The sequence below is a fragment of the Pocillopora damicornis genome, chromosome 5 (assembly GCF_964200805.1).
Source record: "Pocillopora damicornis chromosome 5, jaPocDami1.2, whole genome shotgun sequence".
Taxonomy (NCBI): domain Eukaryota; kingdom Metazoa; phylum Cnidaria; class Anthozoa; order Scleractinia; family Pocilloporidae; genus Pocillopora; species Pocillopora damicornis.
Window position 1 is genome coordinate 11805619 of NC_142674.1, and position 16327 is coordinate 11821945.

The 16327-nt window shown below is 37.8% G+C and overlaps 1 protein-coding gene and 1 pseudogene across 1 annotated transcript; both read right to left on the minus strand.

Annotated features, from left to right (window-relative positions):
- Positions 1-2159: 2159 nt before the first annotated feature.
- On the minus strand, positions 2160-8340 carry LOC149045259 (QRFP-like peptide receptor; annotated as a pseudogene).
- Positions 8341-10620: 2280 nt separating this feature from the next.
- On the minus strand, positions 10621-12347 carry LOC149045260 (uncharacterized). Its single transcript, XM_089208114.1, has one exon. It carries the CDS (start codon positions 12180-12182, stop codon positions 10881-10883), a length of 1302 nt encoding a protein of 433 aa, XP_089064240.1. The 5' UTR covers positions 12183-12347; the 3' UTR covers positions 10621-10880.
- Between the last annotated feature and the right edge of the window lie 3980 nt (positions 12348-16327).

Consider the following 16327-nt stretch of genomic DNA (forward strand, 5'->3'; position numbering starts at 1 on the left):
GCTTAGCCTGAGTCGAGTGCTCCTTTCATTTATTGGTAAATTTTTTTTATAGAATCTATATCAGTGCCGTTTTATTTTACAGCAGAACTTACTGGTTTGCTGAAGACACTTCTGATTCCTGCTGGTTTTAGTGGAAAGTACCCGACTAAAACTGGATCCCTTATAATGCCAGGGATCAAAGGTATTAAGTGAATAGAGAAACAAGAGTATTTTGAGGAAGAAAATGATGTGTTTTGCTAAACACATCGTTTTGTGATCTTTAGTGAGAGTATTATTAGTGATTTAACAGAGCTAGTGTCAACTGAGGCTCCTTTTATTTTGTTTTGTTTGTTTGTTTGTTTGTCTTTTATCTTATCTTTTCCTGCTGTCATCCGTTGGTTTTCTGGTCCACATGTTTTTTTTTAATGAGATAACTGCTTTTTTCCATTCCTATTCATGTGCCAATTGTTTAAATGTTCGTTTTATTTCGGTATTCACAGCCGACACGAATTTAGAAGATAATGAAAAAGTGGCTGTTGAAGATGTAAGAAGAAAGAAAAGAAACAAGAAAAGCAAAACATAACTTGCATTCTTCAAACGAGGTCGACAACTGATCGTGAAAGAAGAAGGGAGATTAAAAACACGAAATGGAGAAAGATTCTTACTTGTAACAACTGGACTGGGAGAGGTTGACCAGTCAGTGGCAGAATAAACTAAAATCTCGTCTTAAAGTCTTTGACCCCGATACTATATGGATACAATGTAACTTGAAGCAATGGCGTTCTTTAATCTTCGGGACACCACCCTTCAGACTCGCGGTAAAATACGACTGGATAAAGCAACTAGTCACAGTCTGACAACACATGTTCACTTTGCGCATTTTCTTGATTTATGGCTTGATTTGATTTACAGATTTTTTTGTTCTTCACTCAGTGGCCCGAATTTAAAAGTTAGGGTTGTTTCAGTCACATATTGCCGTTGATCATATGAAGGTTTCAAGAATGGGTCGGAAAGGAGCTGAAAACGCTGTTTTAAAGGGAAATTATTTTTCACATGCTTGTTATCCACAAGCCTTTCGCTTGTTCATATATATAAAAATAAAAAAATTTTTTTAAAAAAATGTAGGTGTGTAGTAAGCAGGAGATTCAGTGGCGTTACTCGAGGAGACGTGAAGAATAACCCTTTTCTAATAGATAAGTCATTTACTGAGAACTCACTCCAAGACTCGTTCACACTAAACTTCCCTTGAATCTTTGCCGTTTAGTTTATGCGTGAATGTTTTTTTGCTATCAATGCAATGAGAATATGTTACCATGTAAGTGTGAGCTATTTCTCTTCGAACGCAATTTGCATTGTCATGGTAAAGTGCATCTTTTCGTTCTGTTTTGTTTTGTTTCTTTTGGAGGCTCTACTTCCTCCATTCTGTCGAGTGCGGGCCAGGTCTCATTTCCCAAACAGTTACCGGGTAGCGCGAAGGTTTTTTAGGACATGTTTAACAAACGGCATCCGAAAAGAAGAGAAAAGTGCGAAAATGAGAGGCAACTAGATCTCTACACAATTCTTCATTTTAACACTTGCACATCAAGGCGGTAAAAATCTACACTTTCTATGATAATAATTATATTTTTGTATTATACCATCATGCGAGCCAAATGCTGCATGAAGACAAAACTGGTTAAGTCAACCCTTGATTTAGTGGATCACGTTCTGCAGAGTCCTAATCCATCGGTATGAATTCAATTAATTTGGTCTGCTGGTAGCTAGACTTGTAATGAGCTTGCAAATGTCACAACTTGAATGTAGTAAAACCTATGAAAAGTTAACAATAATCCTCACACAGAACTTGTAAACTGGTATTATAACATAGCTAGTAAATTTGTCTAATCAAATTCAATTGCGCGAGCGTGCTTCATATTCCTATTGTGCACGCTCATGACGTCAGCAAACAAATCCCTCGCGAAAAAAATTTTCCATCGGGTTGAAAATGTTAAAGAAATTGGTTCATACATCAGCTGTGCGTTCATCGAGATATGAAACACTTGGGAAGTTTGGAGAGCACTCAAGAAGCTAGAGTTGTTCTCGGCTACACCTCGAGTAACTCTTACGCATCTTTCGTGCTCTCCAAACTTTCCGCGCGCTTCATATCTCGATGAACGCACGCTGATGTATGAACCAATTGTTTAATGTCCTCTTACTTGGACAATCGGGTCTCTTATAGGCAGTTTAGTTACACTTCTTAAGCTTTCATTATTCTTGCTAGCAAATGAGATTCTCGATAAAGGTTAAGTTATCATTCTCTTAAATGCGGCACGGAATTTCTCCTTAAGGTATATCAGGAGCCACGGGTTAACAACTATGTTTACATGTCCACATCAATAGCATAACAGCACAAAATAATATCGCAACGATTCACGCACACTGAAGTCAATGGCCAAAATCATATGATACGCATGCGCTGGAAGCCAGCAAAGTGCAAAGGCAACAACGACAGCGATCGACCGTAACTTGACGCTTGGTAGCATGGGCCCGAGTTGTTGCGCGATTGTTGATGGCAATGGCAGTTTGTGCCTGTGCAGTGTGTGACAGACGTGTCCATAGAGACTGCACATGGTAACTCGGGGCAACAAGTAGATGGTGACTACGATGTAAAGAAAGATACCTCTCAAAGCTGCTTGAGTCTCGCCAAACTGAGTAAACTTTAATTCTATCCTGGATTTCTTAACTTTGATTGTGATCAGCCATGGAGTCATCAGACACATTGAGGTGATCCAAATTGTGAGAACCAAGATCTTTCTGTTCCCAAAGCGAGGGAACGTTTTCATGGGAAGACAATTCCGAAGAAGAAGTCTAAAGCCACGCCTGTTAGAGAGAAGAGGGACGCTGTGACCACCACGAAGAAAACAAACATGATGAGCTTGGCAAGGAGTTCACCAATTGTTCCATCGATCCACAGATTGTCCGAAATGATGAGTTCCATCGACTGAGGCATGACAACAGCTGTTACGAGCAGGTCGGCCACAGCGAGGTTGACTTACATGAAGCTTGTTAATCTTCTTGTTTCTGGCCTCTTGTACAGAATATAGATCACCAAAATGTTTCCAACTAAGGCCATTGAAATGATTGCAGTGTATAAGATGGCGAAGGTGAGTTTAATTCTTGATGAATACGGGAATGGAGGCTGCGTCGTTGAGCCTGAAAGAGAATGAAGTACCATGGTTAAAGCAAAAACAGAGGAAATAGGTCTGCAACGCGCGCGTACACCGAAAGGCGACATAGATAGTGACGATATGCAATAATAATTATCGGAAAAACATCCATTAAACCCAAGCTTTTTCCATCATTGAAGAGTGCATCACTTCTGTCATAAGGGGATATGCACTTAATTGATGGAAAATGTTAAAGCTGTTTGTGCTTTGCGTTTTTCACAAGTATTGCAGCAGCAACAATGGTAGCGTTAGCTATTTTTAGGACACTTTCAGGCGCCATTTGTGAAGGTGGCTTTCCTACCGTTATCAGCCTGCGAGGACGTCAACATTTTTGGATCTGTAGCTTCCTAGTCTCTACTGTTTGAAGAAGTCAGCATAAAATATCTGAATACTTGGTTGACGGGATAAGCTCAGCTCTAAAAAAGCTGAGTCTTTATTTCATGCAACGTTGTGCTCTTTGAATATTGGGTCTGCCAGGAAAAAAGTGAATTTGTCAAAATTTTCAAAAGTCTAGATGTTTAGCAGAAAACGGCGCAGTTCAGCTAGCTTGCTTAACAGCCTCTTTCGTTTTCTTTTTTGTTGGTGTTTGTTTTTGTCTTGTTTTGTTTTTGTTGTTTTTGTCTTGTTTTGTTTTTGTTGTTTTTGTCTTGTTTTGTTTTTGTTGTTTTTGTCTTGTTTTGTTTTTGTTGTTTTTTATTGGTGAAAAATGTGCTGCACTTCTTTTCAGAACTAAAATTGTGTCAATCGGTTATTTCGATCATGAGGGGAAAAATCTGAGATTCGAGCTCAGTTAAAGAAATGAAAATTGAAAATAAAAACTTAGCTAAGAAACCTTACTCCTAGGGAAGGCATTTGCCACCCAAATTATCGAATGATGGAAGCGAAAATTTTGTGTCAACCTTTTTTTCGTCATCTAAGCTATTTTGAAAGATGGTTTCGGCGGATTTATCGCATAACGAGAGAAAAAGATGATGAAAATCACCTGGGCAATAAAAATAATTAAAAAACAATCAAATTGACAAATAAACCCAGTTTGACGTGGTGAAATTCGTTCCTAAAAGGGTAAACTAAGATTTGTAACTGCTTCCGTTGAAGCTAAGTGTTATCGCTTCCGAGAAAAGCTGCGAAATATTTTCTGGTTAGGTTGACGATCCATAATTAGTTCTTTTTAGACAGAAAATTATAGTTAGCGTTTCAGTTTAAGATAAGACCCCGTGTGATCAAGATCGTTTTTGAATAGAAGACAAGTTAGACTGTAATCCTCGATAAAGTAATCAAGACCCGCGAACGTTGGTAAGCAATAACTTGTTTTGTTATTATGTTATCTAGCTCGTAGGCGTTACTCAAAGCGAAATTTATCGCTCGTTTTTACCTTTCTTTTGGTTCCTTTAACTGCCACGTGCTGGTTTCCAAAATCGAAACTATGATCACAATACTTAGGTGATTTCTTTACGTAATAATTTCAGTTGACCGCTTTGATATAATAATGCCCCAAGGAATAGGAAAAGGAATAAAGAAAGAAAAGATCCTATTTGGTTTGGTGTTTATCGCATGCGCGTGTATCAACCCGGGAATCGAGATTGCAACTCTTGAAAAGAAACATTTACAAGATTGACTAAAGAAAAAATGGGAAAGTGGTTTTCCACCTTCAAAGATATATTAATTCAATTATAATCCCGTAGATGCAAGAGTTCGCATTCCACGTTTACATCTCGTCCCTTCGGCTGCTAACATGGCTAGAGCATGATCACTTAATTACAAAGACGTTTGTCCGTAGGGGCTTTAAATAACAAAAAGAATCTCAAAAAGACGCCGTGTATTTCCAGCCAGAGGACAATCATGAAAGAATAATAGCCAAAAGACGAAAAGTTTTAAGAAATTACAGGTTCAAACACGAGTTGAAAATGACTTTTCTTTTTTATTTTTACGCGAAACAGAGGAGGTTGAAACATTAGGGAAAAAATGGTGGGGCAAGCAGTCATACCTGGCAACTTCAAGAGAAGATATAAGAGAAGCCCATACGATTCTGGCGTCTTGATTTACTAATTCACTGTTAACGTAACACGTGTACACTATCGACTGCTGATGTCTAAACTCGAAGTAGTTAAAAATTATCAGTCACGCTCGAAAGAGTATAATTTCAACTGATGCTGATATCGCACACTTCCTCCGAGGAAGAAAAGATTCTCTATCTTCGAAAATTTGCTCAAAACATCAGGAACAACAACGAAGGTTCTCAGCTGCTTGAAGATACCGCTGGCTAGCATGCGTTTTATCGCCAGTTGTGAGAACGTCGTCCCCAGGTTCCAGACCTCTCCAATTCTTCCCTTCCCTCCCTACACCTGGACTGTTCTCTTAATCCCCTTGAAGAAACTCTTCTACAGCCAGTGCTGAAGAGTTTTAACACTTTTTTGATCATAATGAGGGGCTAGAAAATAGACTAAGAAGAACACCGCTTTTTTTAGCCGGCATAGTATTATATCAGTGGAAAGATAAATCGGGGAGATATATGCCATGGTCAGTCAATCTGGATTGAAACACTTCAGCAATACAGTGGATCAGAACATTGATAACAGAGGCATTTACAACTTATCCTTCTGTTGCATCTTGAAATTATCGATTCAGTTAAAAAAATGTTGTTTCCTCGAGCGCTGGTGTATTTTATAACTGCAAAACATCGACAAATCCTAACTGACTCCTTTGTTATCGTGATGACAAACTCGAAGGTTCCCCAAGACAAACACGCAGTTCTAAACAGACCCATAAAGCATGCGTCAAAGACGCGACCAGCTATAGCTTCGTCCGTAATTGTGAAAAGTTGAGAATGTGGATATCTCATTTATTGATATACATGAAGATGCTATTTCATAGATGCAGCCATCGCCTAAGTCCGATGACGTCATCCAAAAGCTTAATGAGGATACGGAATGGTTTCAATCTAAACTGACTAGATAATCAATAAATAGTCATAAGATAAGCCTCTAATATTTTTATTGCAGATGTTAAATGGAGTGTTTTACATTATCTTAAATACAACTTATGGTGTTTGGATAGCGTATAAATTAAACGCTCATTCGTGCTCTTTTTTCGTCCAGTTTTTAAAAAAGCATTCCATTTACCAAAGTAAAATTGTTTCCGTCTACCAAAGTATGAACCCTTTACATGGCGTTTTTTTTTCTCACACGAATCGAAAACACTAAAGAAAATATTAATTTAAATTAACTCACACTCTATTAAGACTGTTCTCTCCATTTATGACAAAAGCATTTGATACTAGCAGCAAAACGGTAAATGTCAATAACAATGCTCTCGCTTGTTTTCAAATAAAGGTAACTTGAAAGTTAAATAAATCACTAGAAGTGATGCAATATGTAATTTAAAGAAGATACTTCGTCAAGTGATAAGTGCTAGCTAATACCTCACCACTAATTCATTACCAAACTACAAAATTTTACCAAATTTCAAATCGCCGTTAGGAGATCTCTTAATAGGTCTGCCTCAAACAAATTTACTAAATAGTTTCACAATGCAACAATGAAAAGCTTGCCAAGTACAGCTATCGGCATAAACGAGCCGTTTTTCAAGTAGGTTGTTTTTTGTTTCTTTCTTTCTTTCTCTTCTGATTTAATCGATTACGGAAGTTTAATTCATATCTATCCAAATTTTGTTATTCTGAAACCGATTAAATTATTTATTATTGGCACCCTTTAAGAATTAATTAATTGGTTTTTGTGCTTTTATTATTATCATCATTTGGTTAATCAAGGACAAAGCTTTCACATATTCTTCTAATATTAATATTGAGAGAAATTTAACTAACACAAACCTACACTTAGTTTAGCACCGAGAGGTGACGATTATTTACCCTAACGACGGTTACTGGCACTTCTTCCCAATCCCTTAGCTGAGGCCTCCTTTGCAACTTCCTCACTTGGTCCTGCATCTTCATCTCCGAGATCTTCAACCCTGGAGTATTTTGCCTTGTCATAAGCGCCCATGTCAAGAAGTTCCAAATATGTCTGAAAAGAAAGTAACAAATGAGAGTAACACATTAGTCGCACAGCGTTAAAACACAATAAAGTCAAGCTGAAAAGTGCGATCACTTCCCCGGCGTACTGAGAATCTCTGTGGTTTAAAGTCGCGGATACACTAAGCGAGTTTCTTATTTCCTCTCTGAAAATAGTGAAGTTGCAAGTAGGTGGATAGAACTGAGCCGATTTATGCCCTGAGGACGATCACAACCGACATAAATATCAGAAGGAGCCAACAAGTTGAAAATGTCAATGCAAAATGTCTCTTGCCAGAAGTATGAAAGGTCTCAGCTGAAGCCTTCACAGAGCGAATGAAAATAAAACCAGTGCTAGCAAATATTGCTTCCAACATATAGGGGCAAGGTAAGAAGATTGAAAAGTTATATAGTCTTTAAAATGCATAAAATATTGGGAAGTTGTCAATTCTAGAGACAAACCTCTTCACGAATGTATTTGTCCATTCTTTGTCGCAGGCTTTCAAAAGGAGGACGGAAGTCAGGGTTTCGATTCCAGCACCTTTTCATTATGTCATACCTGAAATTTAAAATGATGATCTACTCTTAACTACTTACTGGTGGACTATGCGAAGAATACCAATAAGATCCTCCTACAGGAAACCGTTATTAAAAATATTATAGGCAATAGTTCAGATTTTTTTTGGGAAGTCGAACATATCTGCACTACTTCACTCGCTCTAATGTTATTTAAGTACATTTTGATGTCATAATTGTCCACGCCGTATCTCAGCAGAATGCGGTATGCTCCTGGTTGACATTCACGTAACAGAAAGCTGCTGATTGTAACCTAATTATTTTATTGCAAAGATTTCAGCAACGAGAACGCTAAATGTGTTGTCTTTGATCTAAGGTTATTTTTAGGAACACGATGGTATTATACCAGAGAAGTGCGACTCACAGTTTGTTATCAACATGATCGGGCTTTGGCATCTGATATCCCTTTGTGACCTCTGCAATCACCATGGCTTCTGACCATCTGTCGTACGGAATTCCTCCTGTCAATGCATAGGGACGAGTGTATATCACATTTCTGAATGTATCAACTCTACAATGACCCTGGCTGAGAAACATTCTTCCTTCTCGGCCTCTTTGTATGAGGGAAGCCATCTGCATGTACATTTACATAGCTTGATGATGCCCAAATCAAATTTTGCTGAATGCAGTACTGCAGTTTAATGTTTCCTTTTTTCGGTCCGAGTTGATGTTAGTCTCTGATAATTGAATAATGCTTAAGCCATAGACTTACCGTTTGCTTTGCATTTACTGAGATTAACAATCAAAATAGCTTGTTACATATTAATCTATATATATATATATATATATATATATATATATATATATACATAAGATTTGTGTTAACATACTACTTGGCCATATATATAAATATATATATATACACACATATGTATATTTATATATATATATGTATATATATATATATATATAAATATACATATGTGTATATATATATATATATATATATATAAGTGAAAGAATCAAAGAGGACGCATCGGTTCTCTGTTACTCAGAGTTTCGCACCTAGGCGCTCGTCAGTTCTGTCTGTCTAAGTTCTGTCTGACGAGCGCTTAGGCGCGAAACTCTGAGTAACAGAGAATCGATGCGTCCTCTTTGATTCTTTCACTTATATATACTCAGCTCCGCTACCACAGCTTTGAGCACTTTATGCCAAGGTAGACTCTACTCCGAAATTTATATATATATATATATGTATATGTAACTGCAGACAGTACTGTTTCGGCCTTCTGGGCCTCATCAGTGCAGTGCTGATGCTAGGATGGAGGTAGGGCAATATAGCCACCCCAAGTGATCTCACACATGTGGGATCACTTAAGCCATGCCAGAGTGCTCAAACTAGAACAACTAGTGAGCATGCATAATGCTAGCAGCAATGACTCATCCTAGTAGAGTGCTCAATTTGGACATGAAAGCAAAGTATATGTATGTATGGCCAAGTAGTATGTGAAAACAAATCTTTATTAAAATAACAGTAATTAAAATAGCATCACTTCTATAGCGCATGCACATTGCTGTTCTAAGCGTTAAAGGTATTGATTGAACATAACTTAGCTTACCAAGGGTAACTATCTCATACAGGACGATTCCATAGGACCACCTGACGGGAGCATATCACAAATTTTCTACAATTAATCGCTGAGAGAACTTCGGACGTGAAATGATAAAGAAAAATCCAAAGGTGATAGGTTCGTTAGGTTGGCGGGTTGATATACATAACTATACATACACGTCACTCAAGGTGGACAGTCCAGCAAGCTCTCCTAGCAGAATCTCTGGTGCAGTCCATTTGATTGGCAAACGTCCCTGGAAAATCAACCGATAAATGATTTCCGTACAAAACTTATGTCCCTTTTTTTTCAAAGCCATCTTTAAAAAATATGAAGCTACATAACGTAAATATGTTAAAATGTGAAAAGAAAGCTACATTTGTCGTTCCCTTATCGGTCAATCCAAGGTTAGCCTTCGTAAAGCGGTCACGGAAAACAGAAAATGTACTTTCTTTCGCGAGACTTTCTACGAAAAAAAGTTAGTGAAATTGACAAATCCCGATGCCCGGAGTACCTATCCTGTTAAATAACTAACTCTGTTTTGTTTTGCTTTTTTCTTGTAAGTCAAAGTGAGCTATGAAACCCTGTTGATAGTCCATGTACATTAACTTTATATAGAGAATATGCTAACGCTTACAACTCGTTTCCAAATATAACTGCACTGAAGCAACAAAAAAAGTGTTTTCTACCTTTTTGGCATTTCCATTGCCATACTTAAAGCTTTGATATGCCATACCAAAGTCCGTCACTTTGCAAACATAGTTGTTATCAAGGAGAATGTTTCGAGCCGCCAGGTCACGATGGATAATCTACCAGAAGATAAGAAGCCAGAATATAAAGGTTAAGAAACGATAGGTTTTTATAGTACAGCGGCGAATCAAACATCTGAGTATGTTTGAACGAAAAAAAGGCTCAAACTAAGGTATCCCTATATAATGTTGTAATGCTGACAAAACCAAGATTTCTACTTTCTTTATCAAAGAAACTGGATTTTTTTACAACAGCGAAAATAACGATAATGATAATAATGATAAAGATTATAGGCATAACCATGCTAATAATCATAATAATTAAGATAATAAAATGAAATTTAGAAGTAGTAAACCAACAGAGGACCCTTTGTGTTCCGAAAAAGAAAAAGACAAAATGGTTTCATCTTTACCTTTGTTTGTTTTACAGATTGCTAAGGAGTTCCATTTTTACCTTTGTTTTATTTTTTTAGGTGTCGCAATAAGGTTTTATATATATATATATATATATATATATATATATATATATATAATTTGCACAATGGAGAATGTGCTTCCGTTTTCAACGCTTTATTAAAGACCCGACGCGTTTCGGCATTTGCCTTCCTCAGGGGCCTTAACATGCAATTGTTACAGAGTCGTAATTGGTTAATTGTGTGACGTAGTACAGTGCATGTTGCTTAATTAAATGCTGAGTAAAATCTCTCGTAAACAATTAGTGTTTCTAATTGGTAAACAGTTTTAAAACCTTTATAACGTATGTTATAAACAATTTATGTACCTAAAACTTTATAAAGGTTTTCGCGTAAAAGCTTTATCCAGTTCTTTTGTTTAGTCCATATGGCTGAAAGGAGTTTAATGTTCTTTGCCAAAAAATCTCTCTTTCTCTAAGAACTTCTTTCTTTTTGTCAGTCCCTAAATGATCTTTTCGGATTTGCTCTATAATGGTTATGGTAACATTATTGTTAAAGTCGTGAGTTCGTTTGTTATGTAAAAAGTGTTCCGTGAGTTCGCAGCTACTCACTCCCTTTTTAATATGGTTTCTGTGATTGTTTAACCGTAGGTTAAATGCAGTTTCGCTTTTACCAATGTATTGAAGTTTGCAAATGTTGCACTCGATTATGTAAATGATCCATGACGATTGGCAGTCCACTGTATGAAATATGGTATAGGTCTTGTTGTTATTGGGACTGGTGAAAGTTGTGGTCTGGTTGATCTTTTTACACCAACTACACTTCGTTCTTTCACATGCTCTACATCCCTTTGGTATCAAATTCTGAGGTGTTTCATTTACAAATCTTGAACGAACAAGTCTGTCTCGTAGACTTTTCGGTCGTCGGTAAGCTACTAAAGGTGGCTTGTTGAAGATGAGTGATAATCTTTCTTTTGATTTGAGAAAGTTCCAATTTCGTTTAGCAATTTCTGCAATAAATGTGGTATGGGGGTTGAATGTGGTAACCAGAGGAATTCGATCTGTTGGTTCACGTTCTTTGGTCTGTAAACATTCCTCTTGAGTCAATGTTAGCACTTTCTGCATTTCGTGGAGAACTTTGCGTTGTGCATAACCACACGCTACAAAGAAATCCGAATATTCCAGGATTCGTTTCTTCAATGTGTCTGTTGTAGAGCATATTCGCCTCAACCTCAAGGCTTGACTGTATGGGATGCTCCGTTTCAGATGAGGTGGATGTGCTGATGTCCAATGGAGGTATGGATGAGTATCAGTTGGTTTCTGATAAACATCTGTACTGATGTTGCCTTGATTATCCTTTAGAACAGTCGTATCAAGGAAATTCACTGAATGTGCAGAGATTTCGTGTGTAAACTTGATTGAGGGTGCTACACTGTTAAGGTAATTTATGAAATTAATCAAAGAGTCTTTATCACTTTTCCAGATAAGGAATATATCATCTATAAAGCGTACCCAGAGTATGATATGGTCCATCCACTCTGTTTGGTACACGAATCTTTCTTCAAGTCTACCCATGTATACGTTTGCAAAGTTGGGAGCGACTCTGGTTCCCATGGCTGTTCCTTTGATTTGAATGTAGTGTTCATTGCCAAAGGTAAAGTTGTTAAGCTTAAGAACCTTCTCGAGGAGACTCGATAATGTCATCGGTGATGGCTTGTTCTGGTTCGTTTTGCCTAGCTCTTCCTCCACAATAGTGAGTCCTTCGTCTGTGTCTATATTCGTATATAGGCTTGATACGTCCAGAGTTGCTAAGTAACACTTTTCGGGTAACTTGCCCAAACTCCGTATTCGCTTAATGAAGTGTGTGGTATCTTGTACGTATGACGGTAGCTTTTCTGCTATAGGTCTTAAAAATTCGTCCACATAAGCTGATAGCTTCTCCGTGTGGCTGTTCACGGAGGACACTACTGGTCTACCTGGATTGTTAACTTTGTGTATTTTGGGGAGCATATAGAATATAGGAGTCCTTGATTGTGCTGGTCTTAAGAGTTTAGCTACTTCTTCTTCTAATTCTCCGTCGTCCATAAATGTATCTAAGCACTGGTTTATGAGCTGTTCGTGTTCAAGAGTGAGATCTCTTCCTACTCTCTTGTAATATTCTTCATTGTCCAGTTGGCGTTTAGCCTCCTTTACATAGTCCTTTGCATTCATGATGACCGTAGCTCCGCCTTTATCTGCGGGCTTGATGATTATGTCCGTGTTGTTGCTTAGTCTAAACAAAGCTGCTCTCTCACGTTTGGTTAGATTATTACGTGGACATCGTAGATTGTGCAAAGTCTCATCACTGATTTCTTGCCTTAATTTGTCAATATATGTATTAAGGTATGGTTCCCTTGAAGGTCCAGTATATACCTTACGCTCCTTCTGGTTCAATTTTTGAAGAATCGATGGTTGGTATCCAGGGCCGTCTATTACTTCTTCTATATTCTCAGGAGTGTGATATTCCTTAAGGGTTAGTCTACGGGCAAAGGCATCAATGTCCTTACTGATTTCATATTTTCCTGGTGGCAGTGGTGTTGGGCAAAAGTTAAGTCCCTTACGTAGAAGGTTTGTTTCCGACTGCGTAAGATTATATATATATATATATATATATACATCGCTTTACTCCTATGCATTTAGCACTGTTTTACGAAAGTCAAAATTTTACACACACACAGACACACATATATACCTATATATCTGCGCTATCAGTGCATACGCGACCTTTGAAAACTGCATGGGTCTGTTTTTTTACGCTTAATTTTACACCATCCCAGATAATCATAGCTGGGATTTTTTGAGGCTCGGGAACCGAATTATTTTGAACCTTATTTTCGTTTCTTTTGGCTCTTTTTTTTTTTTGACATCTGCGCTGACCTACTAATGTCAACAAAGAGGTTTATCTAACTCAAAAGCACTCATAAATGTTGGCCAAAATCCGAGCTATTGAAAAATAAAAAGTTTAAATCTCTGAAAGATTTTTCTGAGTTAGAATTGACATGTGACAAGTATTCTACTTACACCTCGCGTTCCAAGGAACACCATTCCGGCGGCGATTTGTTTGGCAAACAACACGAGATCGTAGTTGTTCAAATCCTGAGCTCTTCCCTCACCAAGATAAAACCGATCCCTCACCCCTCGGCATTTTCTGAGGTAACCAAGTAGGTCACCACATGGCAGGTACTCCATGATGAGTATGGGGTGAACTTAAGTGACGTATCAAAGATAAAATTACCGATGGCTTTCTTCATAAAGCAGTTTAGCTTACACGAAGGACTCATTATTTTAGGATCTACCTTCATCAGAATTTACTTTAAAAACTTTGCAACAGGTTAAAGGGAGAAAGCCGGTTAGCCCCGTTAACGAGATTTCAAGCTATCCAACCGAAATCTTAATGAACTGTCGATGGATACATACTCTCGAAGAGAAACAGTCTGTTTGCCACAAAAAAAAAAAGACGAACTTGGCTCCATTAACATCCTAGTTACGGATCTTATGTTAAGAGCTCTCAAGAGGGTTCATTCAGCATTTATAGTATGGTTAATAACATATACTCAGAAAAGATGCTGTACGCTTAGTACTTACTTTCTGTCGTAACGCAGCCCACGAACTTTACAATGTTTGGCGAAACGTTTTCACCGATAAGTTTCCCCAGCTCGATTTCTCTCATCAAACATTTCCTTCCTTCCTCTCCAGCAGTGGCTACAACAAAAGTATACTTTGATAGAGACACATTCTGATTAATACATTTGTTGCATGTAGGTTCAAGCCAGAAAGAATCCGGTAGAGTTACAAACCTTGCATCTTCTTATTACTGTTTGGATGATAATTTTCGCAGCTAGGAGATTGCCCAACTCACTGACCTCAGCCATGGCTGAGTTGACTATGAGTATAAAGGCCGAATTGGAACCAGTTGAGGTTAAATCCTACCAATTTTTCTTACCTTCTTTAGTTTTGCCATCACTGCAGATGCTTCACATCTTCCGTACGGTAAATGTCTTTTGCCAGCGAAAAGCACCGTGTAGTCAGTTTGTTAGACTGCCCACTCCAACTCGGGATAATCAGTCACTAGTAAGTGGGGAATAGGTCCAAACGGAGAAAAAAATTCTACTGGATTCAGCGGCGGATCTAGACGGAGTATCCAGCGTATCCGCAACACCTCCCCCCCCCTAGAGGAGTGGGGTGTTGCGGATATTAACCCATATTAACCCCCTTCTAACCTATGCTTGTGACCTTTTACACTACTTGTTGGAAACAAGAATTATTGCAGGACCACTTTTACGATCAAACTGGTTGATTATCTTCTCTGTTCGTTTGCTCCCCCCCCCCGCCTTCTTCTATTTTTTTCCCGCGCGTAACCTTGAGTGAAGAAGAGGGGGATGTGCGTGGGTCGATAAGTAATTTTGGACCACGCCTTCCCCCCCCCCCCACTCCCCAAATGAAACATTTTTATAACTACCCCAGAGATCAACATATGTACCAATAGAACAAATTGAAGGTGGCTTACGCGTGAAACATTTAGCGGCCACCGTCCGATTTCCAGGTTGTCCATTTGGTGAACTCAGGAGAGCTCTCCACACGGCTCCAAACGCCCCTCGTCCAATGACGTCTTGTAGCAGGACACGGTTCACCGCAACCTCCCACTCATCTACCTCTGCATTCAATGGCTCCATCTGAATTGCCTGCTCTTGGTCAGGACTAAATGTAGAAAATCAACATTGCTTACTTTCAGGTTCAAAACAAAGAAAAAAGATAAAAAGAAAAGAGAAATCAGAGAGTAAAAAAATTCGTTTCCCAGGATAACTTAAATGGCGAGATAATCTCTATTGCCGATAGTGAGAGAACAATGTTTTCACTATACCAAAAACATAAATTATTACAAAACATATTAGTAATTGTTGTTATTTAAGTACACTTTGTCAATCGGATGTTTGTTAAAATCAAAAAAGAAACAATTGGTTTTAAAATCAGAAATTTTACTGATTTAATTAAATTTTTTTTGGCATTTCGATTTTTATTTCAAAGTACTAAATCTATGGATTAATCTAACTGAAAATATATGGAAGGTACTAAAGAGATAAAGAAATTAAACAAAGGAACTAATGAAGCTGATTCTAAAAACACATAATGAATGTTAATAATGCATCACAAACACGATAAGCATGATAAAAGTAATTACTGCGATATGATTTTTGTTATCGTCATCATGCAATGGGGGATTTTTTTCCCGATGAATTTGATGAATGAAAGGTAAAGTAGTTGACTTACAGAGCCATAGCTGCAATTCCAAATAATGAATTAAAGGAGATAAAGAAGGAAAAACTTTGCATCAATTTATTAAATCAAATATTCTAATAAAAATTCTGTGTAGTGGCAGGAAATTTGAATCTGCACAAATTAGGAGTGACGTGATATTTGCTGAATTTAAATTATTATCAATACATATACAAATGTGAAAAAACTCTGCAATTAGCAATTTTGGGCCGCACGCGAGTAATTCTTTTAAAAATATCTCTTCTCTTAGACTCGTAGCTCAGTGTTCCCCATCCCCCCAGTAGACATATTTAATAAGTTTAAACATTTCCTTCTTTTACTTTCAGCCAAAGCAATCTGAAATAACGCAGAAAAATGGACGTCACCTGTCCTTCGACGCTTGCAGAAATACCAGGAAATTAGCGAAATGACAATCGCTGCCGCCACTGATCCGCCAATGTAATACCATAAAGTGTTGAAACTTTGCACTTGCTTAGCTAAATTTGTAAGGTAGATAAATGACCATTAGACAAATCTCGACGGTAGTAAAAGTACTA

Excerpts from the sequence above, each read along its gene's own strand:
- LOC149045260 (XM_089208114.1), bottom strand. The coding sequence starts at position 12,182 with ATGACATTATCGAGTCTCCTCGAGAAGGTTCTTAAGCTTAACAACTTT.